This window comes from Oncorhynchus kisutch, linkage group LG13 (assembly GCF_002021735.2).
Source record: "Oncorhynchus kisutch isolate 150728-3 linkage group LG13, Okis_V2, whole genome shotgun sequence".
In the NCBI taxonomy this organism is placed as follows: Eukaryota; Metazoa; Chordata; class Actinopteri; order Salmoniformes; family Salmonidae; genus Oncorhynchus; species Oncorhynchus kisutch.
Window position 1 is genome coordinate 47,679,828 of NC_034186.2, and position 24,850 is coordinate 47,704,677.

Genomic DNA, 24,850 nt, shown 5'->3' on the forward strand with positions numbered 1-24,850 from the left:
GGCTCCATGTCATCTACAAGACCCTGCTAGGTAAAGTCCCCCCTTATCTCAGCTCGCTGGTCACCATAGCATCTCCCACCTGTAGCACACGCTCCAGCAGGTATATCTCTCTAGTCACCCCCAAGACCAATTCTTTCTTTGGCCGCCTCTCCTTCCAGTTCTCTGCTGCCAAGGACTGGAACGAACTACAAAAATCTCTGAAACTGGAAACACTTATCTCCCTCACTAGCTTTAAGCACCAACTGTCAGAGCAGCTCACAGATTACTGCACCTGTACATAGCCCACCTATAATTTAGCCCAAACAACTACCTCTTTCCCAACTGTATTTAATTTTTATTTATTTATTTATTTTGCTCCTTTGCACCCCATTATTTTTTTATTTCTACTTTGCACATTCTTCCATTGCAAAACTACCATTCCAGTATTTTACTTGCTATTATGTTGCTATATTTACTTTGCCATCATGGCCTTTTTTTGCCTTTACCTCCCTTCTCACCTCTCTTGCTCACATTGTATATAGACTTGTTTATACTGCATTATTGACTGTATGTTTGTTTTTACTCCATGTGTAACTCTGTGTCGTTTTATCTGTCGAACTGCTTTGCTTTATCTTGGCCAGGTCGCAATTGTAAATGAGAACTTGTTCTCAACTTGCCTACCTGGTTAAATAAAGGTAAAATAAAATAAATAAATAAAAATTCATTCCCTTAATTGAGCGATGCAGGCTTCTCTGGGCAGGGGGATGACATGGGGGAGATGCTAGCTGATTAGCCGGCCTACCGTATTGTCTGTGCGTTGAGGTGTGGTGCTTCTAGCCTGCGGCGCTAATGAGGAATTTGGCAGGAAGGGGGGGGTCTGAATAGGCTTAGAGTACCCATCTCAATGCAATGTACAATAGCAGCGTAATTAGCACACAATACCAGTCTGAGGAGTATTACCGTGCCTTCAGAAAGTATTCACAACCTTTGACTTTTTCCACATTTTGTTGTGTTACAAACAATACCCCATAATGTCAAAGTGGAATTATGTTTTTGACTTTGTTGCAGCCTTGTTGCTAGTCCTTGCATAATCCATATGAAGTTAGCCTCATATACAGTGCATTTGGAAAGTATTCAGACACCTTGACTTTTTCCACATTTTGTTACTATTTTTGCTTAGTCAATATGGGGTATTGTGTGTAGATTGATGAGGGAAGAAAAACGATTGAATCCATTTTAGAATACAGCTGTAACGTAACAAAAAGTGTAAAAGTGGAAGGGGTCTGAATACTTCCCGAATGAACTGTAAGCTTACCATGTGACTGTGCGCTTTTTGTCTGGCTTTCTGGCTCTGGTTAAGACTGAGGGGCCCAGCTGTGTGTGTGTGGTTTCGCCACCAGACGGAGAGCAGACACAGAAACCTCAAAACCAGCAGTTCCAGAGAGGAGGAAGCCAGGGAGATTAATTTTCCCTTGCTCCAGTTCACCCTCTAAAACCACTGAACCCCATCGCCCCGTTTATGAGATGGACCGGGCTCTCCCTCTGACCCCTGTCCTCCCGTCTCTCCCCAGGGCTCTCCGACTGATGAGTCACTGTGTGTGCTCCTCCCCTCCCTCTGCTCTGTTCCAGCCCTGGGCTGAGTACACACACACTCACACAGAGCGAAAGCAGCTGCGGAGGCTCTGACACTGTGTGAACAATGAGGCAGGAGTATTGTGATACAGTCCCTTCTCGTCCCTTCACAGATCACAGCAAGTAGCCTTACCACAGCCATGTTGGCTCTAGCTGTAGGTAGCTGTGCAGATCTGTGCGCATCACACACTCGTCTCCTCGCTCTGATTAGTTTAGTAAGGGAGCGTGATTCCTCCTGAGATCCAGGAATGCTGGCTGGCTGACTGGAGCAATTCATTGACATTCTGGCTCTTTTTAAACTACTGGTCCCCAAAGTCCCTTAGGGGCCACTTCAACACGATGTCAGATAAGTGTAGTGTTGAAAAGAGTCTGTCGCAATCAGTGATAATGGGATAATAACCAGCCAATCAAACCATATAGAGTTTGATTAACATTATTGTCTAAAGATAGAATCTTACAAACATGGTTGAAGGTTGGATGAAAATTCTTCAATAATTAGTTTTATGCTGCTGTGTAAGAACTTTTTTTTCATTCTCGGATGACATGGTCATGCATGGTCTGTTCCGACATTTGTTGACGTGATGTATGTGAGGTAATTAGTAATGTCATTACTAACTTTGCCCAGTAGAAACTTCCAGGAAATGGAGTTAGTGATTAATGTGCCCACACCAGCTCCTTTGATCAGCCTGAGTAGTTTAATTCCATGCTTTCATGAAAAGAGATGACCAGACCGTGAATTCTGCTCAACCAGAGAATTCTGCTGCCGTGCTTCTCTCTGACCAACAAACACAAAAAAAATTGAACTGCTTGATATGGGCATTTGACTGGAAGATTACAAAATCTAATAAGGCTCTCGTAGTAATGTAATTTAGAAATCAGAAAATTAAGAACGGAAAAGGTTAATTAAAAATCTCAATGGAATAGTAAAGAACACAAGTTTAAAAAATTATATATGCAAAAGCATGTGGACACCCCTTCAAATTAGTGGATTCTGCTATTTCAGCCACACCCGTTACTGACAGGTGTATAAAATTGAGCACTCCGCCATGCAATCTCCATAGACAAACAAGTGCTCAGTGACTTTCAAAATGGCACCGTCATAGGATGACACTTTTCCAACAAGCCAGTTTGTAAAATTTCTGCTCTACTAGTGCTGCCCTGGACAACTGTAAGTGCTGTTATTGTGAAGTGGAAACATCTAGGAGCAACAACGGTTCAGCTGCGATGTGGTAGGCCACACAAGCTCACAGCGGGACCCCCGAGTGCTGTAGCACGTAAGAACATAAAATTCGTCTGTCCTCGGTTGCCGCACACACTACCGAGTTTCAAACTGCCTCTGGAAGCAACATCAGCACAAGAACTGTTAGTCAGGATCTTCACGAAGTGGGTTTCCATGGCCGAGCAGCCTAAGATCACCATGCGTGATGCCATGCGTCGGCTGGAGTGGTGTAAAGCTCGCCGCCATTGGACTCTGGAGCAGTGGAAACGACAAATCAGATACCTGCCCCAATGCATAGTGCCAACTGTAAAGTTTGGTGGAGAAGGAATAATGGTCTGGGGCTATTTTTCATGTTCGGGCTCAGCCCCCTAGTTCCAGTGAAGGGAAATCTTAATGCGACAACATACAATGACATTCTAGACAATTCTGGTCTTCCAACTTTGTGGCAACAGTTTGGGGAAGGCCCTTCCCTGTTTCAGAATGACAATGCCCCAGTGCACAAAGTGAGCTCCATACAGAAATGGTTTGTCAAGATTGCTGTAGAAGAACTTGACTGGCCTGCGCAGAGTCATGACCTCAACTCCATCAAACACCTTTGGGATGAATTGGAAAGCCGACTGCGAGCCAGGCTTAATCGCTCAAAATCAGTGTCCGACCTCACTAATGCTCTTGTGGCTGAATGGAAGCAAGTCCCCGTAGCAATGTTTCCGACATCTAGTGAAAAGCCTTCCCAGAAGAGTGGAGGCTGTTATAGCAGCAAAGGATGGACCAACTCCATATTAATGCCATGATTTTGGAATGAGATGTTCGACGAGCAGGTGTCCACATACCTTTGGTCATGTAGTGTATGATACTTGTGTTTTTGCTTACTTGGCTATATCAGGTTGTTAAATTTAGTTATGCTGGAGAACTTCTCGGGACAAGTGAGGAACAGGTCTTAGATGTCACTGTTAGTGAATGTGCCTTTGTGCTATTCCGTATGTCTTACTTAGCAGTGTACACACCCTTTGAGTTTGTGGTGTCAAAGTATTTTTCTGCTTAGTGCTCAACTTCACTCAGAACAGCCCAGTGCCACAGTTCAGCATTTTCTGAGTTTGTGCTGGAGCCATGCCTTTATAAATGCTCCCTTTCTCTCTCTCTCCCCCCCCCCCTTGTCCAGCACTGGGTTCAAGTTCAGACAGAGAGAGGAGGAGAGAGAGGGAGAAATGGATAAAGACAAGAAGTGACAATGACAGACAGAGAGAAAAAAAGAAAGTTGGAGACAGGCAACAAAGACAGTCTGAGAAAAAGAGAGCATTAGACAGAGGAAAGAGAGAGGGGCAGAGAAAAGTAAAAAAGAGGGAGAGATTGAGTCTGTGACTTTAGTGAAGGGGGGGTGGACATGACTCCCCATCCTTATACGGTTACATGCAATCCTGGCACGGGTACTGAGGAGCAGCAAAACATGCTCATTTAAAGCTTAAATAAACACTGGCCCACATATCCGGCACCCTCCACAGCACAGCATCTCGTCCTCCCCACAAGGGAAGGGGCAGGAAAGAATGCTGTGGAATTTGAAAGGGAGTGATTTTGATTTTTTTTAACCTTTTATTTAACTAGGCAAGTCAGTTAAGGTTTGGCCCAGTTTGGTAGCCACATACATGGCGGGAATGTTCTTGGAGTGGAATTTTAGAAAGAGTGAGAACTTAGTCCGAAACAAATGTAGGGAAATGACTTGAAAGCGGAGGTACAGTGGCTTGCAAAAGTCACCCCCTTGGCACTTTTCCTATTTTGTTGCCTGACAACCTGGAATTAAATTGGATTTTTGTATCATTTGATTTACACAACATGCCTACCACTTTGAAGATGCAAAATATTTTTTTATTGTGAAACAAACAAGACAAAAAAACAGAACTTGAGCGTGCATAACTATTCACCCCCCGCCCAACCAAACATAAAAGTCAATACTTTGTAGAGCCACCTTTTGCAGCAAGTACAGCTGCAAGTCTCTTGGGGTATGTCTCTATAAGCTTGGCACATCTAGCCACTGATTTTTGCCCATTCTTCGAGGCAAAACTGCTCCAGCTCCTTCAAGTTGGATGGATTCCGCTGGTGTACAGCAATCTTTAAGTCATACCACAGATTCTCAATTGGATTGAGGTCTGGGCTTTGACTAGGCCATTCCAAGACATTTAAATGTTTCCTCTTCAACCACTCAAGTGTTGCTTTAGCAGTATGCTTAGGGTCATTGTCCTGCTGGAAGGTGAACCTCCGTCCCAGTCTCAAATCTCTTGAAGACTGAAACAGGTTTCCCTCAAGAATTTCCCTGTATTTAGCGGCATTCATCATTCCTTCAATTCTGACCAGTTTCCCAGTCCCTGCTGATGAAAAACATGGTATTCTCGGAGTGATGAGAGGTGTTGGGTTTACGCCAGACATAGCGTTTTCCTTGATTGCCAAAAAGCTACATTTTAGTCTCATCTAACCAGATGACCTCCTTCTATATGTTTTTTTCTGGCCACTCTTCCTTAAAGCCCAGCTCTGTGGAGTGTATGGCTTAAAGTGGTCCTATCGACAGATACTCCAATCTCCGCTGTGGAGCTTTGCAGCTCCTTCAGGGTTATCTTTGGTCTCTTTGTTGCCTCTCTGATTAATGCCCTCCTTGCCTGGTCTGTGAGCTTTGGTGGGCTGCCCTCTCTCAATCTGATACACGTCAAATCAGTTTTCTTGATCTTTTGATCTTGTGTGAAGGTAATGTTCTATACACTGATCTTTACAGGAAACCTACTAATCGTAACATTTTGTTGAGGGCTGATAGTTGTCATCCACTTCCCTTGAAAAACTGTTTGCCCTACAGCCAATTCTATCAAATCAAAATAATTTGTAAAAAAAAACAATCAGATTTCGAAATAAATATGGCTGAGACGCAAAGAAAATTCAAGGAGGGGGTATAAAAATGGTCAGATTAATACTGCCATTGAGAAAATTCAAAACAAAACATGACCTTTTTCAAGGTCAGCCTCGCAAAAATAAGCATTCTTGCATTCTAACTACCCACTATTCAAAGTGCTCGGAACAAATTAAGGGAATCGTTCACAAACATTGGCACATTCTAAGATCCGATGATAGTATCGGTAATGTGTTTTCGGACCTTCCCTTGGTCGTATTCTCGCGGGGCAGAAACCTCAGTGATCAATTGGTAAACTCTGATTTACCACCCCAAGATATCGCTGCACAACACATATTTGCACCCCTACTGGATGGAAACTACAAATGTAATGGCTGTGCTCATTGCAATGGCACTTATAAATGTAGATCCTTCAAACACCCCCAAACAGGGAAACAGACCCCAATCAAAGGTGTTATCACGTGCTCCACTAAGGCAGTTATTTATCTTATAACTTGTCCTTGTGGTAAAACAAAGAGCAAATTAAAAGTACATATCTCGGAGCATCGTAACACCATTAGGTGCAAAAACTCGACTTAAAAAAACGGCCCACTTTTTTTGAAGAAAACCACTCGATTTCGTCTCTACGTTATATTGGCATCGAACATGTCATGCCTCCCTTAGAGAGGGGGTGACCTCGACAATTTATTGTTAAAACGAGAGGCTGCCTGGATCTTTAATTTAAGGACCCTTGCTCCCTTCGGTCTCAACGTAGACTTTGATCTGAAGCCATTCTTGTGATTTTGCTATTGTAAATGTTTGTATGCTTATGTATCCAAATTTGATCTATGATCGTACGCTATCATTTATGTTTTTTGTATGAGAATTAACCAATTATATCAGGCCACACCCAGCCATGATTACAGACACCTGTGTGTGTCTTTTGACACTATATAAATGAGTCATCCCGCAGTGTTTATCATTATACCCTGATGAAGACAGCTTGTCTGTCGAAACATTGGACATAAATATTTTTGCATCTGAGCTCCTAGAGTGTGCGACTATCTTTTATTTTTTAAGGGTGGCCCTCTCTTGGCAGGTTTGTTGTGGTGCCATATTCTTTCCATTTTTTAATAGGATCGATTTATTGGTGCTCCATGGGATGTTCAAAGTTCTGATATTTTTTTAGAACCCAACCCTGATCTGTACTTCTCCACAACTTTGTCCCTGACCTGTTTAGAGAGCTCCTTGGTCTTCATGGTGCCACTTGCTTGGTGGTGCCCCTTGCTTAATGGTGTTGCAGATTCTGGGGCCTTTCAGAACAGGTGTATATATACTGAGATCATGTGACACTTAGATTGCACACAGGTGGACTTTATTTAAATAATTATGTGACTTGTGAAGGTAATTGGTTGCACCAGATCTTATTTAGGGGCTTCATAGCAAAAGGGGTGAATACATATACATACACCACTTTTATTTTTTTGAAGTTTTTGAAACAAGTCATTTTTTTCACTTTACCAATTTGGATTCTTTTGTGTATGTCCATTACATGAAATGAAATTTAAATTACAGGTTGTAATGCAACAAAATATGAAAAATGCCAAGGGGGTGAATACTTTTGCAAGGCACTCTGAGTCAGTTGCCAGTAGTTTGACTCAGCTCGTCATTTAAATAAATACGGGCTACACAATTGAGTAAATTAAAATGTCTTTATTAAGAGGACTTTTCTGTATTTTGTTCTACCATTGAACCGTGTTTCTTTTGTACCTAGGGGACGCCTACGATGTGTGTGCCATATGCCTGGATGAGTACGAGGAGGGAGACAAGCTCCGGGTCCTGCCCTGCTCTCACGGTGAGGCTTGGCCTGCCATGCCCCCTACCCCTCCTGACACACACAACAACCTACTACCCTAAACCCATCGACTTGCCCCACCTGTGCTCCTCCACTGCAGTCCTCTAGATCAATGTTTTCCAACTCTAGTCCTCAAGTACCCCCAAAAGTACATTTCTGTTGTAACCCCAGACAAGCACACCTAATTTAAATGAGTCAACTAATCACTAAGTCCTCAATGAGTTGAATCGGGTGTTTTTGTCCAGGGCTACAACAAAAATGTGTGCTGTTGGAAGACTAGAGTTGGGAAACACTGCTCTAGATACACAAAAGTATGTGAACACCCATTCAAATGAGTGGATTCAGCTATTTCATCCACACCCATTGCTGACAGGTGTATAAAATCAAGCACACAGCCATGCAATCTCCATAGACAAACATTGGCAGTAGAATGGCCTTACTGAAGAGCTCAGTGACTTTCAATGTGGCATCGTCATAGAATGCCACCTTTCTAACAAGTATGTTCTTCAAATTTCTGCCTTGCTAGAGCTGCCCCGGTCAACTGTAAGTGCTGTTATTGTGAAGTGGAAATGTCTAGGAGCAACAACGGCTCAGCCGCAAATGGCTCACAGAACAGGACCGCCGAGTGCTGAAGCGCATAAAATTTGTCTGTCCTAAAGTTGCAACACTCACTACCAAGTTCCAAACTGCCTCTAGAAGCAACGTCTACACAAAGAACTGTTCATCGGGAGCTTCATTAAATGGGTTTCCATGGCCGATCAGCCACACACAAGCCTAAGATCACCATGCGCAATGCCAAGCGTCAGCTGGAGTGGTGTAAAGTTCACAGCAATTGGACTCTGGAGCTGTGGAAACGCGTTCTCTAGAGTGAGGAGCAGTGTTTTCTGGAGTGAGGAATCATGCTTCACCATCTGGCAGTCCAACGGACGAATCTGGGTTTGGCGGCTGCCAGGAGAACGCTACCTGCCCTAATGCATAGTGCCAACTATAAAGTTTTGTGGAGGAGGAATAATGGTCTTGGGCTGTTTTTCATGGTTTGGGCTAGGCCCATTAGTTCCAGTGAAGAGAGATCTTAACGCTACAGCATACTGTGCTTCCAACTTGGTAGCAACAGTTTGGGTAAGGCCCTATCCTGTTTCAGCATGACAATCCCCATGTGCACAAAGCAAGGTCCATACAGAAATGGTTTGTCGAGATTGGTGTGGAAGAACTTGACTGGCCTGCACAGAGCCCTGACCTCTACCCCATCGTACACCTTTGGGATGAATTGGAACACCGACTGCGAGCCAGGCATAATCGCCCAACATCAGTGCCCAACCTCACTAATGTGCATGGCTAAATGGAAGCAAGTCCCCGCAGCAATGTTTTCCAACATCCAGTGGAAATAGTGGAGGCAGCAAAGGGGGGACTAACTCCATATTAATGCCCATGATTTTGGAATGAGCAGGTGTCCACATACTTTTGGCGATGTAGTATTAAACACCAGGTCATGTGTTGATGTCTCAGTGGGAGACAGTCTGAAGGGCTCTACTGCACCCTGTGCTGTTCCTTGAACCATGCCTGTCTGTATCATCCCAGAAAATCATCTATTTGGCTCCAGCTCACTTTGCTGCATCTAATATGCAGCTGGCCTGACCGCTACTGTTCTTAGAAAACCACCGTAGCTTCTGGACACTGTCAAGCTATACTAATACTGTATACAGTACTGGTAATGTAGAAGTTAAATAGACTAAATGCCATTTTCTTGTCCTCTCCCTCCCTGCAGCTTACCACAACAAGTGTGTGGACCCCTGGCTGACCAAGACCAGGAAGACGTGTCCTGTGTGCAAGCAGAAGGTGGTCCCCTCTGCGGGCGACTCAGACTCCGATTCGGAGGAGGGCGACAGCGGGCCCGATGAGAACGAGGTGTCAGAGAGCACCCCGCTGCTGCGCTCCATGGCCTCCACCAGCGGCCACTCTTTTGGCACCATGTCGGGCGCCTCACGTTCCGACCCCGATCAGGAGTCCTCCGAGTATGAAGACGACCACCTGGACACCAGCGACGACAGCGAGGTTACCGTGGAGACAGTGGTGCAGCTGCAGGAGCCTCGTCCTGACGACCACGACCCGGTCCGCGCCTGATTGGTTGGCCTGAGTTGACAGACAGGTGGCCGGTCCCCCGCCCCTCTCTCCCACTCACCCTATGGGGTTGCAGAGACTCACACTGGTGGCGTGGTCAAGAGGATTTGTTTCATTTTTACATATGTTTAATAAAAATCTATTTTATCTCCCTCCAAGTTTAGAATGCAAATCACCTTAATTCTCCATTTGTTGTATTTTTAACCTGATTACTGAAGGGTGGGACAATGTGCAGATGGTGTCGTCATGTGTTTTGGGCTAAACGGCGTCGATTTCACAGGAATGTTGCCATACAGTAGACTGTATTTTACTCTGGTTTGTCAGTATGGGGTGGTTTTCTGCAGACATCCTCCGACTAGGGTTATACTCTATTCACTGTGAGAAAGGGCTCGATGCTCTCGTGTGCACGAGCATGCTTGATACCAACTGTGAAGGAATGCATTGAGTATATAAATAATGTATAGATCACCATAATTAACATCTTAAAACATTGATTATTTTGTAGCCTGTATATCTGTAGTCTGGGGAAGCAAAAAAATATGTTATATTGTATATATTTCTGCTGTATAGAAATATCTAAATCAAAGTACTATACAGCAGCCTTTTATAAAATCGATTGAACTGACCTTTTCCATGTGAATATTGGCCATGGGAACTGGGTTTTGACAATCGGTCTCTACCCTGAGATCCGGGAGCCAGTCGCTCATCTCAGAGTATGATTTTGATGCGACTGATATGTTACGTTGACCTGCACAGACAAAATTAAGCCAAACCGGTTATGCATTCAGCCAAAGGAAGATAGGTTTGCTGTGTGTTTGCCCAATGTTATGGGTAACCTCTCATCAGTCGTGTAATACAAGCAGAGGGGGTGGGGAGAAACAGTTTTGTTCAGGTAGTACCCGCATCTACACTGCTACAAGCAGCCTTCTGTAGACTTCATTTGGCTAATCTAGACCCATCACATACCACTTCTCTGAAATGCATGATGCCATTGGTGGATAGGTCTTGCAATATGTATTTGGTTTCACGTCATATTGTATGTACGTAGGACGTTCTACAAGTAAAAATAGTTTTTTTAATATGACTTGAACTGTTCTATGTTGAGTCCTGTTGCCTTTTTATTTGATGTCTTGTAAACATCTTATGCTCACACATGCCTGTATTCAATTTAATTCCACTTCAATAAAGACACTGTTTGTCAACAGAATGCTGAGGCCTTCCATCCATTTCAAGAGGTTTGTGATCAAGGCACAAAGCTACAGTGATTTAATGTGTGTTCTTCATCGTCAAGACATTTTATGATGGATCAGATGGATCAATTTTAGAATAAGGCTGTAACGTAACAAAATGTGGAAAAAGTCGAGTCTGAATAAATTCCGAATGCACTGTATAGCCTAGTTGATTTTATTAAAACACATAGGGTGTTTCTATATATGGATAAATACAAGTTTTTAAATTTGGTTGGTCAAAAGAAGACTGCTCTTGATCGACCAAGATCATTTTTTGTCAGGGTCAGCCCAAGTAGAAATGCAGGAAATGAACTTAAGATCCAAAAACTTCTGAGGGAGAACCACCAGACCAGTCACCAGTTGACACCCCACTTCTAAAACCAAAGTTAAGCCACTGGTAATGATCATGCTGTTTAATCAGTTTCTTGATATGCCACACCTGTCAGGTGGCTGGATTATCTTGGCAATGGAAAAATGCTCATTAACAGGGATGTAAACAAACTTGTAGCAACAATTTGAGAAAAATATGTTTTTTGTACATAAGGAACATTTCTTGGATCTAATATTTCAGCGCATTAAACATGGGACCAACACTTCACATGTTGCATTCATATTTCTGCTCAGTATAATTCAAATTGATTTTAGGGAAAGTTTAGCTTCCCCTAGATTTATGGACGCACCACCTATGCTTACATATTAAAAACATAGACCCACATAACATCCATTTGCTATTCAAGTGCAGGCTACGGATTACAAGTTTTTGTTTGTGGGCTATTCGAAAATAGTTCCACACATATTAGTAGGCTATATGTAACATAACAAATTAAATTAAGAATAGTCTAATAGGTGAGAATATTATCAAGTGCTTGTCAAATTGTGAATGAGAGACTGATGGAAGTGTGTGCAGACTTGGCAAGAAATAGAGCTAAGCTCATGCCTATCATGAGACTTCTTTCAAATCGTCATTAGAGGCGCATCATGCAGCCTTAGAATGTATTAAAAATCTAAATTTATAGCACAATTTAAGTTGCATAAATTAAATTAAGCATATACAGTTGAAGTCGAAAGTTTACATACTTAGGTTGGAGTCATTAAATCTTGGTAGGGTAGCCTAGTGGTTAGAGCGTTGGACTAGTAACCGGAAGGTTGCAAGTTCAAATCCCCGAGCTGACAAGGTACAAATCTGTCGTTCTGCCCCTGAACAGGCAGTTAACCCACAGTTCCTAGGCCGTCATTGAAAATAAGAATTTGTTCTTAACTGACTTGCCTAGTTAAATAAAGGTAAAATACAATTTTTTAAAAACCACTCCACAAATTTCTTGTTAACAAACTACAGTTTTGGCAAGTCGGTTAGGACATCTACTTTGTGCATGACAAGTAATTTTTCCAACAATTGTTTACAGACAGATTATTTCACTTATAATTCACTGTATCACAATTCCAGTGGGTCAGAAGTTTACATACACTAAGTTGACTGTGCCTTTAAACAGCTTGGAAAATTCCAGAAAATGATGTCATGGCTTTAGAAGCTTCTGATAGGCTAATTGACATCAATTTGAGTCAATTAGAGTCAATTAGAGGTGTACCTGTGAAAGTATTTCAATGCCTACCTTCAAACTCAGTGCCTCTTTGATTGACATCATGGGAAAATCAAAAGAAATCAGCCAAGACCTCAGGGAAAAAAATGGTAGACCTCCACAAGTCCGGTTCATCCTTGGGTGCAATATCCAAACACCTGAAGGTACCACGTTCATCTGTACAAACAATAGTACGCAAGTATAAACACCATGGGACCACGCAGCCGTCATACCGCTCAGGAAGGAGGCGCGTTCTGTCTCCTAGAGATAAACGTTCTTTGGGGAGAAAAGTGCAAATCAATCCCAGAACAACAGCAAAGGACCTTGTGAAGATGCTGGAGGAAACAGGTAAAAAAGTATATCCACAGTAAAACGAGTCCTGTATCAACATAACCTGAAAGGCTGCTCAGCAAGGAAGAAGCCACTGCTCAAAAAGCTCCATTAAAAAAAGCCAGACTACAGTTTAACTGCACATTGGCACAAAGATCGTACTTTTTGGAGAAATGTCCTCTGGTCTGATGAAACAAAAAATAGAACTGTTTGGCCATAATGACCATCGTTAAGTTGAGGAAAAGGGGGGGGGCTTGCAAGCCCGAAGAACACCATCCCAACCGTGAAGCACAGGGGTCACAGCATCATGTTGTGGGGCTACTTTGCTGCAGGAGGGACTGGTGCACTTCAAAATAGATGGCATTATGAGGTGGTAAAATAATGTGGATATATTGAAGCAACATCAAGACATCAGTCAGGAAGTTATACCAAGACGTTAACTAGATTTGACGCATTTACCATCAGGTTGTCATTTTGAAATATAAAGTCTTCAATAGTCTAATACAAAGAAAGTCATTTTTTGGGACCCTCTATATTATGGTGACGGGATGAAGACGCACACCACGAATTAGTCCAGGATGCAATCCGACCACAGGTTGTGAAAATTGCTTAAGAAAATGTTCCCACTTCACGGTAAACGCTGCCTGTTGGCTGAATCGGAAATTGCATCAGAAGCTGTGTTGTCGACAATTTAATTTAGACCAGTTTAATAATAGTTGCTTCCCCAATTCTGACACGAAAGGTCCATCTAGCCCAGTGGTTTTCAAACCTCTCCTTGGGAACCACCAGCCATTCCATGTATTTGAACTATTTCAGAGCTAGCACACTGTATTCAACTAAACTAAACTAACTAACTAACAAAGCCCTGTATTAGGCCATCAAGTGAGCTAGTTAAAGGCTACAGCAACATCTGGGTGTCCCACAGGAGGTTTGAAAACCACTGATCTAGCCAATAAACACCCACTGTCAAGGAAATGTACATTTTGGTATGCTTACCATCAGGCCCTGTGGGGGTTCCCAGGCCTAATTCTGCCACACTGACTCAGCCAACATCCCCATACCTCTCTACAAAAGTAACATCTCCATGTTTACCTGCTACATACCTTTAAAGACTAACCAAGAGCATCCCAGTTTAACTAGTCATCTCTTGGCCAGGGTAATAGGAACCCCCAGACCAATTCCAGTTTAATTTAAAAAAAAAAAAATTAAACTGCTGCTCTGGCTCAAACACTTTCCTCCAAAAGAGAAAACATTTCAACTTGAGAAGCAAGAAAGTACATACAATCAATCTGGTTGGAATAAATTTATTTGATCGGTCTGTAAACAAGGTGATAAATCAATTTATGGCATTTATTGGTTTATGCATATGAAATCCAATGTGTTAGACTATCCCAGGTGTAAGAAAGGTGTAGGGGGAAGAAATGAACAAAAATCAGCAAATAAGATTTTAATTAGTACTCATGCCACAAGGCCTGAACATTGGAGCAGATGCTAAAACACCCCTAAAAAGTGCCAATGAAATGACCCCTTACTGGGCAGCAGTTAAAATCTATCACACAATAGCAACAGATCTCTACATTATGGCACAGGAGACCCATGTTTTGTACTTTAAGTTTCCACAAGACAACCAAAGTGTTCTTATTCCAACCAATCCCATCTCCCATTAAATTGAGTGTCAATTCTAGTGTAAGTTATTTTCAATTGGAGATTACATCAAGTACAGAGCCTGAACAGTTTGATACCACATCTTAGTTGATGACTAGAGAACAAGGCAATTTATTCCACAGTTGTTTCTTCACACAGCATGGGTTATCAAATGCAGTAATTCATTTCTTTAAAAAATAAAATAAAAAAGTTGACAAATGAGGAAATAGATTTCCTCAAATTACTACTCCTCCCCGCAGCGTTATCTGGTGTCATGTGATAGTGTTTTGCCTTCAGCAGAAAGATGAGGCTAGCAGTCGTCCTTCACAATGATAGAGCAACTGTATAAATACCCAAGCTGCAACAAAAGTTGGTCCTATGAAAAATTCTAACTGGACACACTCCAGATCGTTATGCTGGGATATCTACTGTCCAAAATGGCAGCCTTAAAAATAAAATAAATATTACAGGAGCTGGCAAACAATATTTTAAGTGCCTGAGCCATTGCAACGATGGAATGTCCATGGGGTTCATGTAGTCAGAAAGGTCATGAAGAGGGCATGGGAGGAGATTCTACCTGCGTCAACGCTGTGTTGCCATTTGATTCAATCAATACCAAAATGGATTGCCCACCCCCCCCCTAAAAACCCATATGGGAGAGGGGGCTACGGAGGACTTTAAGGTGTAGTGGTTGGAGGAATATGCCTCCTGAGTACTGATGGAGTGTCACCTACTATGAACAAACAGGATGGGAAAGAGGAAGGGAAGGAGGAACAGACATTTGGCAGGAGTTACAGGGCACGCGGGGCAGAGGGAACAGTATTTCAGTAGGCTCAAAGATATGCATGCAGTTTCCCCTCCCAGACATGCGCTAGAAAAGGAAGACAATATGAGCTTGATTACTGCTCAAGTTCTCCAAAGGCATCGGCTGCTCAAGGGTCTGACCTACCGGGCACCATCATTTGAAATCTCAGTTTAATTTAGGTTTCCTTTACTTTAGGGTTTTCACTGAGCATTGGCTAGAATGGTGCAGGTCTTTATAAGTACAGAGTTGTCACAATGTCCTGTTAACAACATGCTCATCTTTAACTATGGTGCAACAGTAGTGCTAGAATGGGATAGAGTACACAGTGTGAATGCATAAAGATGAATGGAAAAGGACAAGAGAAAGGGGATAAATAGAGAAAGGGGATAAATAAAAAGGGAGCAAAAAAATGGGAGGGGGCAGAGGGGAGAAAAAAATAAGCAACTACCAACTAGAACTGGAAGTACTGAAACGCAAGAGGGTGGTAAGGGTGAGCTGCTAGGAGGCTGGGCAGAGGCTGCTTTAGTATCCAGACTTCCTCAGGTATTCAGCCATTGTATACGCTTTCTTGTTGAGCTGCCCTCCATGGACACCTTCCTTTCCCATGACTAAAACCAATGCTGGAGTACACAAGAAAAAAAAAGAACAGAAATGAACAGACATGGTGGGGGGGGGGGATAAGAAACCACTTTTCCCCACTAAAGGTGGGGCTACATTGTTGACTGCAGGGTCTTAAACATGTGGCCCTGCACTGCCACTAACACTGCCAGGGCTCATTTTAAATAGGACTGCTTGAAAGGAAATGTTAACAGCAATCTTTGCTTTAACATTTATATTTTGTGTTTTTTTCTTTACTTCTCTCCTCTTCCTCAACTACTACACCTGGGCTAAGTCAAGACAAAACTAGAACCCTGAATCCCTTAAGTATTTTGCCATTGAGTATGCCTTCTTATTCAATCCGCCTCCATGGACCCCTTCTTTGCCCAATACAAGAACCAAGACTGAAAGAAAAGAGAAGGGAAATTGAGAAAATGTGAAGTTAGATCATTTAATATTAAAGAAATTGTAAAATCGAAACAAGGTGGTGGACAGGGCAGGTTAGTATGAAGGAAGACATAGGAAGCGCACCAGAGGCCCCGTCCATGGCCAATACACAAGCATTCATTTTCTTATTATGGCTGCTGCCCTTGGACTGGAAGAAAACATGCAAAGCGCTCACTAAAATTATGCAATAGTGGTGACCATTCAAGCCCATTAGCCTAGAGTATAATAAAACACATCTAGCCTACTCTTCTAAACTAAGGAATGTCTGAATCGTCCCGCTTATGTTAACAAAGTCCATAAATGGCTTTTTTACCCAGTCAGAAGCTATGACAATGACAGCACAAATTGCTCCATTCTAAACTGGTGTAAAAGGTGGCAATGACAAGTTCTGTAAATCAGAAACAACCCTGGCCTAACCCTATCCTTTATCCACTACTTAGCTATGAGTCTACATGGCATGCCAGCAGCAGGGAGGAATAGGAAAGTGAATGCTTCTACTCACTACCACCAACACTAATGCAGTACACATGCAGTCAGCATGCTTGTAGTACCTCTCCTCAATACATATGAACAGCAGCAAAATCCTTGAGTGCCACTATCAGAGTGGAAATGCCTAAATTGACAGGGACTAGGGTTAACATGTGATGGGGAGTAACCTGAACTTGACACTTAAGCATTGAAGTGAGGGGAAAAGGGCATCAGAGGGACAGAGGGATAGGGAATACACATGCAATTCAAGGTTGATTCCATCAGTAAGAAGACCAGAAGAATGAACTCAGAAAAGGTTGCCCAGCTTGCCCTGTGACAGAAACATACACAGAAGGGAGGTTGTGTATTGCAACTAGGAGTGTCATGGACTTAAAGCTGCTAGGGACATAGGAGAATAGGGAGCATAAAGGCAAAATGAACATTGGCAAAACTCACAGGCATCTTGTTTTTCGAATGGCAGGGAATCTCCCCTTCAATTGGGTGGACCATCAAGACTTGTGGCTCATTTGACTACCTAGCAGTTGATCAAATATTGTCCCCAAATCCGATCTGATGCAAAACTAACCTATTCTTTAAATCAAATGGTATTTGATTGGCTTTCTTAATCTGAAAAATACCTGAAATTGAACTTAAGTCCATTATACTGCATAAACTCCCCATTCCCATACATAATAGCACAAGGGAAATTCCACTCAAACCATATTATGGTACATGTTTCATTAGTCCACCGTTTGGGATGTCAGCAACCAAGTTTAAGCTACAAAACTTTTAAAATACAGAAAGCATCATTACGCAGTTTCAAAGTTCTACATCTTATACTTGATCGCTGACATTCAAAACATTCAGGACCGTATGAACAGTGGACTAATGAAACAAATACCAAAAGGCGTTTGTGTAATTTTCCTTAAATAACATAACTACAACATATCATTTAGATTACAAGTAAACTTTCCAATTGTATTATATCCCTTTCTACTATATTAAAACCCATCTAGGGCCTGATGCTACAATTTAGTGTAAGCTAAAGCATGGTAGTGCAATGCATTTGTTGATTTAATGTGACAGACTGAATTGCATCTGTCCCTTAACTACATTATATATTGAGGAGGTGAATACCAGAATACTGTACATGCACAGCAAACTATAATTACAACCAAACCTATGAACTACATAGAGCCTTAAATGTTTGAGCAGTGACGAAATGGGACAGGCATTACCTTTGCCGGCTTTGCCTATGGAAACGTTGTATGTGGGCTCTCCTCCTTGACTCTTTGTCCTGATGTCCATTGTCCAGTCCCCATCGGAGTGGAGGCTGTCTCTGATGACAGAGAACTTCTTTTGGCCTAGGATCAGCCCGCCGCAGAAGAAAGCTTCTCGGTCCTTTCCTACTATGACGTCGATTTCGTCAACCTATGGATGAACATTGATGGACAAATGTCAACCATGTAAAGTTAGAAATGTATGCAATTTCATATGCATAAAAACATTTGTCTTTACACTACAATAAGACAAGAGCATATGTGACAACTTGTTTATTCTCTCCAATACTCTACAATGTCTAAAACGGCAAGAATCAAAGTTGGGTTAAAATTAGCAAAGCTTCAGAGGGAGCATTATTTTGTTAAATTAAAACATTTCAACAAAAGGGCAGTCAAAAGCGGGCAGAATTTTGAAAAAAAAGTGGCATTTTTGGAATCACTGTTGGGAGAACCATCTCAGCTCTCATAGGCCAGTGTCCATATTTGACTCTAGGACCATTGAATGTACCCTTTAAATCATGTGTCCAGTGAACAATTTAAACAATCCAATACAGTTCAGTTTTATTTCTCTGCAATACATCAGGCATTGCTTGGCTGTCATGGTCAGCAACTGATACCTAAACTAGCCAGATTTAGTATGGTTTGCCCATACAATTATTCAATGAAAGCAGACTGGTTTATTCTCAGGTTCCAAATAAAAATGACAGCACATAAAGGCTTTACCCTCATATAGAATTGCACAATTATACAACAGTCCCTTCCTTTTCAGAAAAAAATGAAGGGAATTCAGCGTATTCAATGCGGCCATCTAGCAAGCAAAGTAGCTAGCCAATTATGCCATAACGCCTTGGCAAAGCTAGAAGCTGGCCTCTTCGTGGAAGTCTCTAGAACACTAACGTTAGAGGCTAGTAATTCACCAAGGCAACACAGCAGGACAACTGATTTGACAGCTTGTCTACAACCTGTAACATTTGAACATAAACCTAGCAGAGTAACTGCCAACTTATTTATGTCACAGCTATGAGAATGTGCCCAGACCTGGGTACAGAACATATAATGGTTTAACCATAGCTTAGCAAAGCCAAAGGAATCAGACTGAAAAATGCCCTCCAACATCCGCACGGCAATCTATGATACAGGAATCGCAATTTCATTAGATTATGGGTAATATCCTGCCGCAGTTCCACACTAGAAAGATAGCTAGTTAAAATGTGCATGTTTATTAACCAGCTAACATGTAGCAAACTATCGAATAATTGTTCTGCACGCGCGTGAATTGACAGATTAAACTGGTTGACAACACAAGCAACTTCAAATAGTTGATTTACATGCATGCTTGTTAGCTAACAAAATGGAGGGCCCACGAATGACCGGACTGATGCAATATGGAAAATAAACCTGCAGGCCAATTGGATGGTATACTATTGTACAACCAATTTGCCTCGAGCTGGTGCATCCAATTTAGGTTACAATCCGATCAAATTGCGTAGACAGAAGAGAAAAAAATTATAAATGCAGAGTAGAGGCGCCATCTTGGGAAATCAAAAGGGGCGAGAGCGAGGGCCTGATTCACAAATGCATCCGAATACCGCTGAGTGTACAAAGCAAATTGTGCTTGTAACATATGCATGCAGCGTAATGAGCCAACAATTTCGCTTCATAACTTTCGAATCTGGGTGGCAGGCCTGATTTATGACATTTTTCGCTCCCGGCACTCCTTCTCCCAAAGCCCGCATTGCCGGCTAGACATAACAGTAAACGCTACAAGACGGGAAACCGGTCTCCATTTATACTTTCCCATATCCCGTATGGGGTATCAAATTGCTGAAAGCACGGTTGTGTTTCAGTTGCAAGTTCTAGCTCATAGTTAACACACTAGCCAGGCTAACTAAACATGTTAGTTAGAGGATTGCCTCCTACACTTTCATGTCGAACAGTCAATGTTTAACTCAAAAGGAAAGCTTTAGACCTTAACTATATTGATAACACCATGACATTGTGAATGTAGTTGTGGTTCTGAGCCTAAGCACTTATATTTCAAATAAAACGTGCAACAGTCTCTGTACAAGAAAACACCGGATACCATGTGTGCTAGCCTAGCCAAAATTCAATGCCTGGCTCGTGCCTAACATTACCTTATCATTCCATCTAGGGCTTCCCCATTAGGCAAGGTCTTTTTCCCATATTAAATGAACTGACAGCATAAAATGGCGGTATTACCCTTTGTTTGTAGATAATCAAATAATTGCAGACCTATGTCCTTACCGTTATGTTAACAAATGTACCACCGGGAACCGATGCCCAGACATACTTAGCGTCCGTGCACCCAACAATGGCGGAGTCCTGGCAGCTGCCATCGGCCATCAGGTTATCCACGTAGACTTGCCAGGACATACTTGCGTATTAGTTCAAATATGGAAAAATCGTAAAAATATATATTTGACGGGTACTCTCGCACAACACTGAGGTTTCTGTAATCTATATTTTCGGTGATTCTGGGACCTCCGACAATTCCCCAGTTCCGTCACGACCCCGCTTTCTTCTGGGTTTGGGCAGAGAAGAGGACCCACTGCATTCGGGTAGCGCCTGGGTGTAGTCCTTAAATAAATCACTCCGCGCAGTCGTAGTTAGGTTGAACTTCATAGCAAATCGTTGGTTGTCGCGGATGAATAAAATGGGTGTTACAGATCCAAAGAATGATTTGGACCGTGTCTATTTTTACTAACTTGTCAATATGCCGCTAACTACTATAGTTTGATATCTTCTGTGATATTTTACGCAAGCAGTATGTTTCCGAATCAATTAATGGTAGACTTAATTGGTCATATGACGTGTGCATACGTAGTCCTTATTTTCCCGCCACGATGCCCTTTTACCGGTATGAATCAAAGTTACAAAGTATCAGTCTTGGGAAGTTGTTGATATTGTTAGAACTCTATGTCTTGAAAGCATGCAAGAGTTACATTTAATTTTTGTGTTAGATTATATTCCTTCAGTTTAGAATGTTACTTATTTTACAACAAACAAGTCAGAGATCTTAATGACAGTTAAAAGAAACAAATCTAGCCCATTTAGCACAATTTTGATTTTAAAATGTCAGTTTCGGGTTAGTTGGTTCTTCAAATAAGCCTCCCCCTGTACATTATTAGAAAATAGAGGTTGCCAAATTAGCTGATGTTTAATGCATGTGATTGAACTAGCCAGTTCTTGTGGCAGTCCAGGCCAGTGTGAGACCTATCACAAGAAACTTAGTATACAGAATAAATACACATCTTGGTTACTTATTAACTCACTCAGGGTGTAGCAGAAGTAGATATATATTTATTTTGTTAATCGCCATATGCGTGGAACAGCATGATACTTTTGATTGTCTGCCTAGTTCTCTGAGATAAACTGTATTTAGCGTATAACAAAAAACTATCATATTGTGAGAAAGTGATTAACAGAGCAACCTCTTTCTAGCCCTGTCCCAGATCTGTTTGTGCTATCATGTCAACTGCTGGTCACTCGTTGTCATGACAAGGAGTTGATGGTAGCAGAAACAGATCTGGGACCAGGCTAACCTCTTTACACATGCTCTCATCATTCACTGGTTCTGTGTGTGATTTATCCATGTAAAGCACTAGTCATTCACAGAGGTCCACATAGAAAGATGATAGTGGTCAATTGGACTTGCCTGGCCAGGATTCTTTAATTGGACAAGAAAGCTGCAGTCTCATCTGAAGGAGTCAGAGAAATATTCCAATTTGCTCTCACAAAAAAAATGGGAGTAGGCAGCCTTTTATTGCCCCAGAGAGGTAGAATGTGACTATTGTCTCTGTTTTACCTGAGAGGATTCATTCATCCCTTGGCCCGCTCTCTCTCTCTCTTGGCCTCTCAGTAGTAGCTAACTGAAACAGAATTCCCACTGTAAGAATGGCTGAGTTATTGGGGTGGCAGGTAGCCAGGTGGTTAGAGTGTTGGACTAGTTACTGAAAGGTTGCAAGATCAAATCCTCAAGCTGACAGGTAAAAAAAATATGTTGTTCTGCCCCTGTGCAAGGAAGTTAACCCACTGTTCCCAGGTCATCATTGAAAACTTAAATGGAAATAAGAATTTGTTCTTAACTGACTTGCCTAGTTAAACAAAGGTAAAATATGTAAAAATTGATTTCCCATGACCCCTTGTAGAATTCATCCAGTCCAAGCACCCTGAGAATTTGTATGATATTGCTGTTGTTGGGACTATTACTTCAGAGGTGTGGTTTGTTTTCTGAGTTCATTCACTTTTCACGGATTGATACAAGGGTTGTAAGTAATAATGTTCAGGCCTATTCCTCATATCACCAACTATAATTACACACAACTTCCTCTTCTAACCTCCCAATTGAAAGAAACATAGTTATGTGGCAGTCTTTGTTTTCCATAAAGGTGCTGAGGCAAATAGCAACGAAGCAATATTTTCTATGTAGGCCAGAATACCTGGAATTTCACCTCACCTTATCTATTTGTTATCAAATAGCCAATCATAAAGAAGGTGAACTGTACAAAAAGCTGACCACACCCATATCCTTCCCATGTAGTTGGTTTCTAAGACACCCTTGTTGTGTTGGGGTAGTTTGACCAACCAACTGAGTGAGTTAGCCAGCCAAGGAGTCATGGACAGAAAGCTGACCCACTTTTATTTTTATTTTTCCGGAGGGAACAACTCAGCAATAGTACTGCTTTTGGTTGTGTACACATATTTAGCAGAACATTTTTATGTTCTTAGCTCCAACAGTGCAGTAATACCTAACAATACAAAACAATACACACAAATTAAAAAAATAAAAAGGAATTGAGAATTATAGAAATATTCAAACGAGCAATGTTGTGGTCTGGAATATAAATATATACAGTATAAATATGTTGTGTATAGACATTATGGACAGTATGTGAGTAGAAAAGGTGTGTACAGCAGTAGTTATATAGGATGAGTCTTGACTAGAATACAGGAGACTGTATACATATGAAGTGGGTAAAACAGTATGTAAACATTATTAAAGTGACCGATGTTCAATGACTATGTGCATAGGGCAGCAGTCTCTATGGTGCAGTGTTGAGTACCGGGTGGTAGCCGACTGGTCTCTCGGCGGCAGCTTTGATGGACCTGTACGGTCTCCACCTTCCAGATGATAGCGGGGTGACAGGCCGTAGCTCGTTCAGCCCGTGAGCATCAATCCACTGCTTTGTCACGTATGGATTGACCCACCCTGACTACACCACACCTCTCCTCTCTGCCAACAACTGCCAAGACAGGACCAAATATAGGGGCTGGTGTGTGGGAATAGACTAGAGCAGTGGTTCCCAAACTTTTTTATTCAACCTCCATCTGCGTACCCCCTCTAGCACCAGGGTCAGCGCACTCTCAAATGTTGTTATACAATACACTAAACGATACATTTATTAAGCATAAGAATGAGTGTAAGTTTGTCACAACCCGGCTTGTGGGAAGTGACAAAGAGCTCTTATAGGACCAGGGAACAAATAATTGTAACAGTTTTCTTTAGGTGAAGTAGAGGCGGACCAAAATGCAGCGTGGTTGTTATTCATTGTACTTTAATAAAGAAACTGTACAACAATAAACTAACAAAACAACAAACGTGCGAAAACCTAAAACAGTCCTATCTTGTGCAAACCACAGAGACAGGAACAAGGACAATCACCCACAAAACCCAACACCAAACAGGCTACCTAAATATGGTTCCCAATCAGAGACAATGACTAACACCTGCCTCTGATTGAGAACCATATCAGGCCAAACATAGAACTAGACAAACTAGACATGTAACATAGAATGCCCACTCAGATCACACCCTGACCAACCAAAACATAGAAACATACAAAGCAAACTATGGTCAGGGTGTGACAATAATAATATAATAATAATCAACAAATTTGCTCTTTATTTAGCCATCTTACATATAAAACTATTTGTTCGTCGAAAATTGTGTGTAGCACAGGTTAATGAGAAGAGTGTGCTTGAAAGGATGCACATAACTCTGGAATGTTGGGTTCTATTGGAGAGAGTCTCAGTCTTTTTCCACACACAGTCTGTGCCTGTATTTAGTTTTCATGCTAGTGAGGTTCAAGAATCCACTCTCACATAGGTACGTGGTTGCAAAGGGCATCCGTGTCTTAACAGCACAATTTGCCAAGGCAGGATACTCTGAGCGCAGCCCAATCCAGAAATCTGTCAGTGGCTTCTCATTCAATTCAATTTTCACAGAACCGCTAGTTGCAATTTCGATGAGGCTCTCTTGTTCAGATATCGGTAAGTGGACTGGAGGCAGGGCATGCAAGGGATAATGAATCCAGTTGTTTGTGTCATCCGTTTCGGGAAAGTACCTGCATAATTGAGCACCCAACTCACTCAGGTGCTTCGTTATATCACATTTGACATTGTCCGTAAGCTTGAGTTCATTTGCACACAAAAAAATCATACAATGATCACCGTCTGGTACAGCAACTCCACCGCCCGCAAACGCAGAGCTCTCCAGAGGGTAGTGCAGTCTGCCCAACGCATCACCGGGGTCACATTGCCTGCCCTCCAGGACACTTACAGCACCGAGGTCACAGGAAGGCCAAAAAGATCATCAAGGACATCAACCACCTGAACACGTCGTGTTCAACCTGCAATCATCCAGAAGGCAAGTTGCATCGAAGCTGGGTCCGGGAGACAGAAAAACAGCTTCTATCTCAAGGCCATCAGACTGTTAAATAGCCATCACTATCCAGCCTCCAACCAGTAACCTCCCCTGAACTTAGTCATTGTTACTAGCCGGCT

General features: G+C 42.1%; 2 protein-coding genes across 5 annotated transcripts in view; one reads left to right on the forward strand and one right to left on the reverse strand.

Moving 5' to 3' along the window:
• Positions 1-10,876, forward strand: part of LOC109902254 (E3 ubiquitin-protein ligase RNF13-like) — a 98,695-nt gene extending 87,819 nt beyond the window's left edge. For both annotated transcript variants that reach the window (XM_020498463.2, XM_020498464.2), the window contains exons 9-10: positions 7,471-7,551; positions 9,317-10,876. In XM_020498463.2, the coding sequence (XP_020354052.1) occupies positions 7,471-7,551; positions 9,317-9,672 (437 nt within the window). In that variant the 3' untranslated portion in view covers positions 9,673-10,876. The remainder of the gene's footprint in view (positions 1-7,470; positions 7,552-9,316) is intronic.
• A 3,217-nt stretch (positions 10,877-14,093) lies between these two features.
• Positions 14,094-20,769, reverse strand: LOC109902253 (profilin-2-like). 3 transcript variants are annotated; one of them, XM_020498461.2, is made up of 3 exons: positions 20,312-20,769; positions 18,005-18,197; positions 14,094-15,874 (listed from the first exon to the last, which is right to left on the reverse strand). In XM_020498461.2, exons 1-3 carry the CDS (start codon positions 20,438-20,440, stop codon positions 15,777-15,779), a joined length of 420 nt encoding a protein of 139 aa, XP_020354050.1. In that variant the 5' UTR covers positions 20,441-20,769; the 3' UTR covers positions 14,094-15,776. The 3 variants fall into 3 exon arrangements, with proteins under 3 accessions (XP_020354050.1, XP_020354051.1, XP_031642294.1); XM_020498462.2 differs by having other exon boundaries at positions 14,094-16,255; positions 20,312-20,640; XM_031786434.1 differs by lacking the exon at positions 14,094-15,874 and adding an exon at positions 16,850-16,911 and having other exon boundaries at positions 20,312-20,630.
• Between the last annotated feature and the right edge of the window lie 4,081 nt (positions 20,770-24,850).

What these genes read in the sequence shown, in the direction of transcription:
- LOC109902253 (XM_020498461.2), bottom strand. Translation starts at nt 20,440, where the DNA reads ATGTCCTGGCAAGTCTACGTGGATAACCTGATGGCCGATGGCAGCTGC. An exon ending in GTACATTTGTTAACATAACG is followed by an intron (nt 18,198 to 20,311) that starts GTAAGGACATAG and finishes GTTCATCCATAG; the next exon opens with GTTGACGAAATCGACGTCAT. An exon ending in CATAGGCAAAGCCGGCAAAG is followed by an intron (nt 15,875 to 18,004) that starts GTAATGCCTGTC and finishes TGTGTACTCCAG; the next exon opens with CATTGGTTTTAGTCATGGGA.